Genomic DNA, 11070 nt, shown 5'->3' with positions numbered 1-11070 from the left:
CTTAGAGAACTTTGGAGACTTGGGCATTATTGTTTATTTAGATATTCAAAATGCATTATTACACATCTTCTTGACTTCCCGCAAATGAACCTGCTTTTCACAATCATAAATATGGAGGTATTTAATTATGGCAGGTAATATACCTCCCAAAAATTGATGTGGAAGGTGGAGACTAACAACAACATAGATGTATATAAGGGATTTACACTTATTCTTGTGCATCAAACAACCCTCATTTAAGTATAAACCATAAATTTTGGCAACTCATGATCCGCAATTTAGAGCATGGGAGGAAGTAGACCTGTTGGAAAGACGGGAGAAGTTAGTTAAAAACGAGCAAGAATTCTATAGATGAGTTGATGTTATGAAATATTAAGAATCCATGAGAAAATTTAAAGCCCATTAATTTTGAATGAATCACCTACTTAGCATGGATCAAAAACCTATTTTGCAGAAAGAAACCAAGTCTTGAGGACCAATTCAGTTACCAGATCTCTGGGAAGCACTGAGGCTTTTTTAGTAGCTTCCCAATTAGTGCATAAGGTGGCAATGCTAATTGCTTTTGTGGAAGCTCTTCTTCTTTCGGTACCGAGGAAAAGGCTGTAATCTTAAATCTCCATTCTCCATGTATAGATGTTTTCTTTGATGCATGTTGTCAGAGAAGATGAGTAAGCTTCAGAATATTAGTTTATAAATCAATTGGAGCAATGGAATTGAAACAGGACACAAACTTCAAAACATTAAAAATGGGTAATGCAAATAAGGACATTTATATATGTACACATATTGATCAAAAAATAAACTCCATCCTATAGCAACCTAAAAACTCAAAAGAAAGAAGTATAATTTCAGCTATGCAAGATTTTGATCTATTAAAACCCAAAGCAATTTATGTTCATACAAATGAGAAGACAGAATGGCAGCTGACTTTTAGGATTGAAAGAAAAATGAATTGATGCTCATTCCCAATGCTAATGCCATTAATTTGTTGCTGCTTTTTGTGGCCATGTCAAGCCTGTATATCAGAAAAGACAATCCTTTTTTTTTTTCTTTACATAGTCAATCATCTTGTTTCATGCTTGCCCTATAGTTGGTCTGCTGATGGTAGGCTTCTTTTGAGTGGAAGCAAGGACTCTATATTGAAGATAAATTGTGGGAACCATGTCTTTTTGTGGTATCGATAGGGTTATCATATAGTTGAATGATTCTATTGCTTCCTTATAGCTTTTCAAGGCACTAAAAAAGAAAAGAACAAAGGTAGAACTAGGAAAAATATTTCGTCCTGATTTCAGGTATACTCTTTCCTTATGAAGTCTTATTTTGGTAAATTACAATTAGATATAATCACATGGCAACATTTTTTCCTCCAAGTTTAAACAGTAATTCAGGAAAGTATATTATGAAAATATACTTAAATAAAAAAATCCCATGAATGCATTCTACTTTGGATATTTCTTATGAATCTTCCCCTACACTCTTGACCATCATAGACACTCCTATCACACCAAGCCTTGTAGTTGTTCTAAATTGTTTCAAATCTGTTAGAAACCAATTACTAATATTAAGGACGGTCATGTCTACTAATTTGGGGCCAGAATTTTTAGAGCAGGTGGGAAATTTTGGTTGCAGTATGGAATGTGAGTGCTACTGTTTTGCCAAGGTGGCTTTCCTTATTCATGCTAACATCAACAACATAGCGATGAACTCAATTTAATATTGTTTATCGTATAGGCTTGAGATATCCAGACACAAAAGTTAAAACAAGATCTTTGAGGCTATGAAGACGAGGTATTTTCCTTTTCTTAAGTACTAGTTAATATTCTTCTTTTGACATTGTACTTGGTTTAATTAATGTTTTCTTTATTTTCCTATTTTGGAAAGGTTTTTGTTGTTGATTGGAGTCCAGATGGTGAGAAGGTAGCCTCTGGTGGTAGGGACAGAGTACTCAATTTATGGATGGGTTGATGGCTGAAAGATGAAGAAATGTATGAAATGAAGATTGACATGATTCTTCCACAACATGATGGACTTGGTAGGCACTCAGTTTTTGCCTATAGTTAATAGTCTACCATATGTATAACTTAAAGGTTGTGCACTAAGTTATGATGTTATGAAGGATCGAGAGTGGTTTGTGCACTAAGCTCTTCTAAAATGTTTTATCTTTATTAAGTTGTAATGATTGTATTATTTGGATTTAATTGTATTCATTAGGTTTGTAGATCATGATATGGTTATTTTCCTCTTTGATCATGTAAAGTTGGGAAGCAATTATGGGTTGCTGTAATAGCATGGTATATTGATGCACACAGTTTGTGGCATGACAGTTTGATTAAATAACAAAAGTGTAGCACTCATGGGCATATCATGTGAACCTTATTCAATGTGGCATTGACAATTAGTTTAAATTTGCATGGGTGTAATGTCGCACTAGTATCCTTTGATGAACCTTGGATTCTTGTTTCTCCATTTCTTCCTTTATTGGTCAAGCCAAACAATTTATCTTCATGACTTCCTCATGTTACCAAAAAGCAGCATCTTGTGTTCTCCATCTCTTCGTCCCCTTGTCACGACACAACAATTTGATGCATCTTTGCATTGGATTGTTTCCTTTGTCCTTGTATCATTGCTTAGTTTTGGCTAATCTTTTTATTTTGATCATTATGGTAGAACATCATTGCAAAATGTACAAGAAATGTGTTGTGGTGCTTTATCCCCTTCTCTAACACCCGAAATTTGTTTTCCATGATCATTAATACCAAGATGTTTAAGCATCAGATAAGGCATCTCTTGATAATTATGTGAGAGATAAGAGACAAGCAACATATTGGTATTCAAGAGAAGTGATGTTCTACATTTGTAGTTGACAACATGCATTTAGTCTGAACTCCAAATTTAGGCAACTCAAAATCTCCACCTTCATTAGGATTGTAGAAAGTTGGCTTCTTAGAAAGACGTGGAAATGGGGCATTTAGAATTCAGAAAGAATCCCAGTGGCCTGTTGCTACTTTTGAATCATTCCAATCAATAATAACTCTAAAGATATATACACAAATCCATCATTGGGAAAGAGATCCACGTTTCTTAGGCGTGCAACCATCTCTCTTAACAGACTCATGGTTCTACACCCTCCTGGTGGTTTCTTATATATTACACCATATGATTTGTAGATATCCAATTGCCAATAAAAAAGGTATTGAGAAAGACCAAGTGGGCAGCCACCACAACTAGTTCACACACAAATGGAAGGATTGGGAGTGAAACATGACACAATAACAAAACATGATTTCCATATTCATAAATACCAAGGTGTTTAAGCATCAGGTAAGACATCTCTTGACAATAATATGAGAGATAGAGACAAGCAACATACCATTATTCAAGAAAAGTGGTATTCTTCTTTTGCATTTGACAACATTCATCCACTTTACATCCCAATTTTGGCAACTTAGGATATCTCCACCTTCATTAGGAATATTGTAGGAAGTTGACCTCTTAGAAATACATGAGAGGACATTTAGAATTCTGAAAGAATTCTAGAGACTTACTATTGCTTGAATTGTGCATCATTCCAATTAGTAACAACCGCAAAGCCCCTATACACAATTTTGAATTATCAACCTTCTTACATTGGATGAAAAATCTATCCCTAGAAAAAAGATGTGTCTTGGGCCATGCAACCATCAATTATTAGCTCTCTAAGAGGCTTGAAGTTGTGCACCCTCTTGGTAGCTTCTCATTCATTACAACATATAAGTTCCAGATATCCAATTGGCATGTCACTATAATTGAACATAGTAGGAAACACAATGAATAGGAAGTTAGACAACCTGTCACAAAAGGAATCCTGCAATAATACACCAAATAAAACATCTTGCTAATTAGTTAAACTATTGTGTGAAAATCTAAATTGGGAGAGAGAAAACATTGATGCTTACATGGGACTGTGAGAGGGACCAATAAGAGAAACAAACTTTGAATAGAAAATGTGAAGCCTTAAAGCTTGTAACTGCTGTCGGAAGTTGTCCCCTAGTCAATTTTTCAACAAAAAGGTTCAAAGTAGGGATTCTTTAGTAGCTTAACTTGTAGAAAATTTCAACAATATGACAATTTATACTCATAAAAAGAAGATAAAATGTAAGAATTATGTGTTGGGAATAGATGAAACTTATTGAATATATGGATAGAATAGGGTGAACTCCACTTGCTTCCATTTTTGGAATCCAAACTATTACGGATCAAAAATGAATCTCTCCATCTATTTACAAATAGAACCTGTGGGCAATCTTGAACTGATGTCTCATCATTGGATTTAGAACTGATGCATAGCTCTGAAACCATGGCAGGTTTCTCCTTCAGTTGCTAAATACCACCAGAGCTTAGGTGAGGTCTTGGTGATGTAGGGAAGTCATGGATTATGGAATCTTTACATGAAAATATACATGAGATACATTGAAAGAAAGGGTTGGCCATCTGAGAAGAAACACATCTTAAAGTATACCATCAATCATGAGTTGTTTGAGAGTGAAAAGACTTTGAAGGCCTCACTCAAATAAGGGATGTCTTTGACATTTCTCACTCTTCAATCTCAGGAAGGTACATCATCAACTAGAACCTTAGGAATGTGAGTCATCATGGGATAACTTGTTTATGTTCTTTATTCTTTTCTCACCAGAGGGGATTGAAAGATATGTCGTTCAAAGGCAAAAGATGTAGCCAGTAGTGAGAGCATCGAACAATCCTTCTCTAATGAAGACCACAAATTTTAGTAACTTGTGATCTCCATAATTTAGAGCACAAGGAAGCTGACCTGTTGGAAAGATGTGACATGACATTTAGAAATGGGCAAGAATTCCAGAGATCATTCCAATCATTAAGGAATCCAATGCCTTATAATTTGAATAGGGCATTTACTCGGCATGGATAACACACCTATCTTGGGACAAAGACCACATGTTGAGCACCAATTCAATTATCAACTCTCTATGAAACTAGAGATACAAGGTACTAATGTTAGTACAAATTACCTGGCAACTCTTCTTCTTTTACTGGTATTGGGGGCAAAGCCTTGCGAAAACCCTCAATCTACAAATTACCAAGGACATGAGATCATGTTGTAATCTTATCTCCAATCTCCAGCTGCAAATAGATTATTTCTTTAAATTAACAATCTTTAATGCTTTCACTTCTATCATAGGATATGCAATTTGGGAAAACAAGTAAGCTTTATAATATTAGGAGTATATAAGGAATTGATGAAGGTCATGAATCTACTTAAAATCAATAAATAAAAAATAAAAACAAAGATTTTTTCACCCATGAATACCCTAACCAGCTTCCAAAAAGCATTAGGTATTGCAATAACCAAATGTTCCTTAGGTATTAAAGTTAAAGTTCAAAGTACCAAGAGTGCATTTTTTGACCATGCATAAAAAAAAAAAATAAACGAATACCATATAACTCACAATTGTGTCAAGTATGAGTTTAGTTTATGTTCATGCACAATTGCATTAAGTATTCGAAAGCTAAATAAGGCTATGTGCAATTCAAAGAATACCATACAATGCTCACAACTTATCATAGAATGAGAGCTCAATTGTCTTTCTTCCAGTCATAAGAGTTTGTGCTCTTTGAGCCTCTACTTGCACAACTCAAGATAGCAGACATGCCAAAAAGTCTCCTTCACCTTAAACATTATTCAATATAAATCTTGATAAGAAAATTTTCTACAAATATAACATGTTGCAAACAAATAGCAATATGTTAGTTTAAAATTGAAGAGATTTCAAACCAAACAAAATAGAAAAATTTCAATGTTTATCACTTACCTAAAAACTTGTATGTTGGATAAAGTTGATGCTAATGAATCTTGACAATTGTTTGCAATCAAAATTTATTAATGATTTATAGACAAAAAAAAAAAGAAATACAAAATTATTTAGCAGTGTTCCATGAAAAACACATTGTACATTGATTGAGAAATTAATACGAAATCCACTAATTTGAAAGACACTAAAAGCTAGATGTTGTCTTGAGTTCTCCATGGATCAATACAGATGCAAGTTGTTATTAGAACCACCACAATCACGGAGTACGAGACTTCTCAGCATGGAAGGCATACCAAATTTCAAACAAGGTTCTTAACTTTCCAAGAGACATAAGAACATGGTGTGTTGTATAAACTGTAGAATAAATAAATGGAAGTTAGACACACATGCACTTGCTACTTATTTTTTTTAATCATCTATGAAATAAATAAAGAGGTGTTACTTGCATTCAATCCAAACTTGTGGTCTCCAATGTGAAATCCAAATCTCATTTTGTCAACACAATAAGAGCATTAAACATACAACAAATTGAATCCTTCCTTTTGACAATGTGAAAACCTGAAAGAAATGACTCAGATCATAAATAATTATACAATAAAAAAACTTTCATTATCTTTCTCAAAGAAAAATCTATTATTTCCTTGATTACGGAAGATAGATATTTTGACATAAAGTGCACTTATTAAGGTAAACTTTGTGCATTATACATTGAAATTAGAAATTGTATTTAAATCCATTAGAAAGGTACCAAAAAGATGAATAATTGAAATGAAGACATCCATGCCAATTTGTAACTGTTGTCAAATAACACCCTCCCTTGACATTTTTATCCATGCCTGCATGTCAAATCTCCAACTAAGACTACTCAAAGAGCACCTAAAAGAAAATTACCAAGATTCATCACATGTAGAACTCGAGATGCTAACATTGAACCATGGGAAAGATCGACAAGAAACAAAATACTCACCCATAAGTTTGTAATTGTTGTACTCAAAACCCGCTTCCTAGTCAAACTTTCAACACAACTCCAGGGAGACTTTCACAAATAGTTAAGCCACTAGTAGAAAACAACATCAATATGAGAAGTTGACAAGGTACTGTGCAGATAAAAGAGTATAAATGTGTGTTGAGAATAAGATTTACCTTAATGAATGTAAGGATAGGATAGGGTTGAATTGGCTCTGCACCTGTTTTTGCAATTTGAATTATTACGGTTCAAAAATGAGTTTATGATCTATCCTCACTTTAAGGGAAGCGGGCAATCTCCTTGAAACATCTTTGATTTAGAGATTCGATAAAACTCAAAAGACAACCTTTCACTTGGTAAAGAGGGCTAGAACAGGGCACCCCTCAATCTCTACAAGTTAAAAGAGATGAAGTTTTGAAGACCAAGGAAAGGGCTAGGGATTCCAGATTTGACAAAATTTTCATTGAAATATCAATGAGTTGTAGCAAGAAATATTGTCAAAAGGAAATTGCATTTAACAATGCGCAATATAAAATGAATGAACTGAGTTTTTGGAGAAGTGAATCTTTGGAGGCTCCACAAAGATAAGGGGTCTTAATACTCTTGCAAGTGTATTCATGAAATTGCTTTCTCAAAGAACTCCAGAACCTAAACAATGTGCAACACAAAGCTGTTGAAAAGATGTGAGACTTTGAATCTGATGAGGTAGGGACTTGAGATCCACATTTTCTTATGTGAAGAATTTTGAGGTTGTAGAGCCGGCACACTAGTAGTTTCCAAATTCAGATGCTTCTCTTCAAATATTCGTATAATGTACATCTTCTTTGACATTGCTGCTCCAACAGGATGTGCAACCTATTTGAGCATACTACATGTACAAAAAAAAAAATCATTAAAACAAAAATCTAAAGTTAATGTCTAAGAAGATAAGATTTATATAAAGTGAATGAGCATGCTTGATTTAGCACAAAGAGAATGACCCTAAAATTTAAGAATATCATTAAAAACTTCACAAGGATTTGATGGTTAGACAATAAAGTAATTCTAATAAATGAGTTAAAATCGGCTGAGCTAAGAAAGATTAAATCCAAATAAGCATCAATCATTAAGGAATTGACCTACTATGAAAGACTTCAAATGACATTTTCCTTGTAATTTCTATTCTTAATTGGCCCCATTTGCTTGTACCAAAATATTATTATCTTGCCTTAAAGGAAGTGGATGACTTATATCTTTGAAAGGATGTGAAAGGTGGAAATCCCTCGATTTCCAATGATTCAAGAAGATAATTCCTATGGCTATTGTTGTCATTGTGCATAATTCAACTAGCTATAGACTACATAATTGAACAATCATGAACACGTAGATGCTTAAATATGGTATGTAGTTCATCTAGTGGAAAAGCAAATGAGACTTGGACATCTCAAGATTTCTAGGAATCAAGATAGATACAAGTTGTTGTTTCCTATTAGAATTCATTTGGATTGCAATCAACAAGCACTAACTCCATTCACTGCATGTTTTGAGTCTTCAACATAAAACCCAAATTCCATTCTATCAGCCAAAAATAAAAAATAAAAAAAATAAATCCTAATAGCTCCTCTAGAAACCATTTTATGTCTCAGATTATAAGATGTAGGATGTAAGTCACTTCCATCATTGAGAATGAATTGATAAAACTTTGCAATACTAGTATATTCAGCTTCATTATGATGACCTCATTAGAACTAGAATAAGTGGAATGATGATGTTATCTAAGTAGTAAACCCAACCAAGTTTATAAACTAGAACTTCCTCTAGTATAGCCTCTATATAAAAGAAATTTAAAGGTCTTGATACATTAGATATTGAAATTGTTGGATTAAAATCTTATTTATTGCATCTAGCAAGATAGAAGTAATAATGCTAATTTCGAATTATGACAGATTATAGAGAAAATTAGACACTGAGAAAATACCAAGCCGGAAGCCATGTCAAGATCTGCTTTCTAGTTGAAAATGTTAGCAAAAAATTAAGTCCAATTAAAAAATTGCAATAGTAGGTAAAAGAAATTGAAAGTGATGTTGAGGAGAGAAAGATGAAGAAAGATGTTGGGAATGAGATGTAATACCTGTTTTATTGCTCAGAGATGGATTAGTCATGTATCTCCACACGGGGGATATCGGCAATCTTGGGCCAATCATGTCCTTCCTCCTCTGAGTACCTTTGTTTTAGATGTGGACACCCCCAAATCCGTAGTTCTGACAGGGAATCAGGCACCAGTCCTTCCCTTGGCAAAATCCACTGGAGCTTAGGGCAGTTGAAGATCACCAGGCTTCTAAGCGAGGTGAGGGTTTGGAGAGATAGGGAGGCTAAGGATTCCAGATTATGGATTTGAGAAATGTGAAGGGAGGTAAGAGTTGTAGGAAGAATAATCAAGTGGGGGTCATCTGAAAAGGAAGTTGCATATGGAAACATGCCTTCAATTGAGAGGTTTTCAAGAGAGGTGAGTCTAGAAAGGCCCCATTGGGATAAGGGGGTCTTGATATTCTCACAGTGAGAGATAAAAAACGATGTAAGACAAGTGAGGTTTTTTATCAGAGGCAATAATTTCAAATTTTTATTATTTGCAATATATAGATCTGTGAGGTTGTAAAGGCAATTTGGTAGGGCTCTGAGATTAGGATACCTCCCGATGCTTAATGATTGAAATGAATTATTAGTAGAGTGAAACATCTCCTCTGAAATTGACTCGAGGTGTTCACAATCCCAAATGTTAAGTCCCTTAAGGGTGGAGGGAAACTTGCCTCTTGGGAAGGATGTGAGAGATGAACAATGAGAGATAGCCAGGCTTTGAAGAGCAGCAACATTTGTGGAATCGTAGTGCATTAATCCCTCTGGTAGAGACTCCAGCTTTTCACAATCACTTATGTAGAGTTCCTTGAGAGTGATGGGTAACCTACCTCTCGGAAAACCAATCAAAGAGGGACACATATTTAGACTTAAGAATTCAAGGGCACACATGTCCATGGTGCTGGTGGTGGCGATGGAATTGCAGTGCATCATTCCTTCTGGAAGAGACATTAGATTTTCACACTCCCCTATGATTAGTTTCTTAAGGGTGGTAGGTAATTGCCCTTTTGGAAAGCAAATGAGAGATGAACACTGCGTTATTTCCAAGGATTCAAGGACGCATGAGTTGCTGCTGCCGTTACTATTTCGCATCATCCCATCAGGTAAACACTTGAGACCTTCACAATTTCGAAGAATAAGACTTCTCAGCTTTGGTGGGAAACCTACCTCTGGAAATGACACCAGTTTTGGACAATACTTGATTTTCAATTCTTCCAGGCATGTTAGACTCTGCCATCCATTTGGAAGCCTCTCCAGTTTATCACAGCTACTTATTTTCAAAGAACGAAGATTGCATCCCGATGGTACAAGTTGATGGCAATGAAGGCTTTCCGATTCAAACCCATCCTCCCACAAACACGTGAGTTCTTCACATTCTGAGAATTTCAAAGCCTGAAGCCCTCCCAATGACCGCACAAATCCTTGTTGCAATTTGATAAGCTCTAAAATCCCAGAAACTCTTAACTCAGTGAGTGAGGTGAGTTCAATTCCACTTCTCAAGACCGTCTCATTACATTCATCGACTGTTAATTTCTTGAGAGATGGTAGCCTTAGAAGTGTAAACTCCAGTTTTCGACAGTTCCAACAAAGAGCTTTGTTAAAGAAGGTAGGTAAGTGGGTAATTTCTTAATCAATTTAGGGCAAGACAAAATTGTAAGCTCACGAAGGCAAGGGAATAAGGACTTTGTAGGGGAAGACCAATCCTCCCAATACTCCCATCCTGACATATTTTCAAAAGATAGAGACTCTAGTGATGGGAAAAACTTTCTACAGAAAAACATGTCTCCCATAAAACTCTGTACCCACATTTGTTACTCCATTTCCAGAAATCAACAACTGTTTGAGAGATGATAACTGCCCCAAGCGTGGTAAAGATGTGCACTTTTTGCCATCTAAGAGACGTAGATTCACCATTTTAAAGAATGAGCCATTCTTTATCCAATATGGGAATTTTGGACACCATATCTAAAAATTCTGGTTCATTCAAATTCGATGGAGGTTTTAGATAGTCAAGGACATTCATTTGATCCATTTCATTCCCTGAACCATCCAAACCAAAACTCAACATTAGTGTCAATCTTTCAAGTTTATCCTTTAATTTTAGACCTGCATCCTTTACATCTTGAACATTCACCACATTTTCCAAATTTGAAATACGGAGTTCAC

General features: G+C 35.0%; 1 protein-coding gene across 2 annotated transcripts; it reads right to left on the bottom strand.

Annotated features, from left to right (window-relative positions):
- Positions 1-4894: 4894 nt before the first annotated feature.
- On the bottom strand, positions 4895-10002 carry LOC117910504 (putative disease resistance protein At3g14460). 2 transcript variants are annotated; one of them, XM_034824577.1, is made up of 2 exons: positions 8903-10002; positions 4895-5136 (listed from the first exon to the last, which is right to left on the bottom strand). In XM_034824577.1, exon 1 carries the CDS (start codon positions 9997-9999, stop codon positions 8926-8928), a length of 1074 nt encoding a protein of 357 aa, XP_034680468.1. In that variant the 5' UTR covers positions 10000-10002; the 3' UTR covers positions 4895-5136; positions 8903-8925. The 2 variants fall into 2 exon arrangements, with proteins under 2 accessions (XP_034680468.1, XP_034680469.1); XM_034824578.1 differs by lacking the exon at positions 4895-5136 and adding an exon at positions 7560-7647.
- Between the last annotated feature and the right edge of the window lie 1068 nt (positions 10003-11070).

This window comes from Vitis riparia, unplaced genomic scaffold (genome assembly GCF_004353265.1).
Source record: "Vitis riparia cultivar Riparia Gloire de Montpellier isolate 1030 unplaced genomic scaffold, EGFV_Vit.rip_1.0 scaffold762_pilon_pilon, whole genome shotgun sequence".
In the NCBI taxonomy this organism is placed as follows: domain Eukaryota; kingdom Viridiplantae; phylum Streptophyta; class Magnoliopsida; order Vitales; family Vitaceae; genus Vitis; species Vitis riparia.
This window is presented reverse-complemented; position numbering and strand designations above follow the sequence as displayed.

Excerpts from the sequence above, each read along its gene's own strand:
- LOC117910504 (XM_034824577.1), bottom strand. The coding sequence starts at position 9,999 with ATGATGCGAAATAGTAACGGCAGCAGCAACTCATGCGTCCTTGAATCC.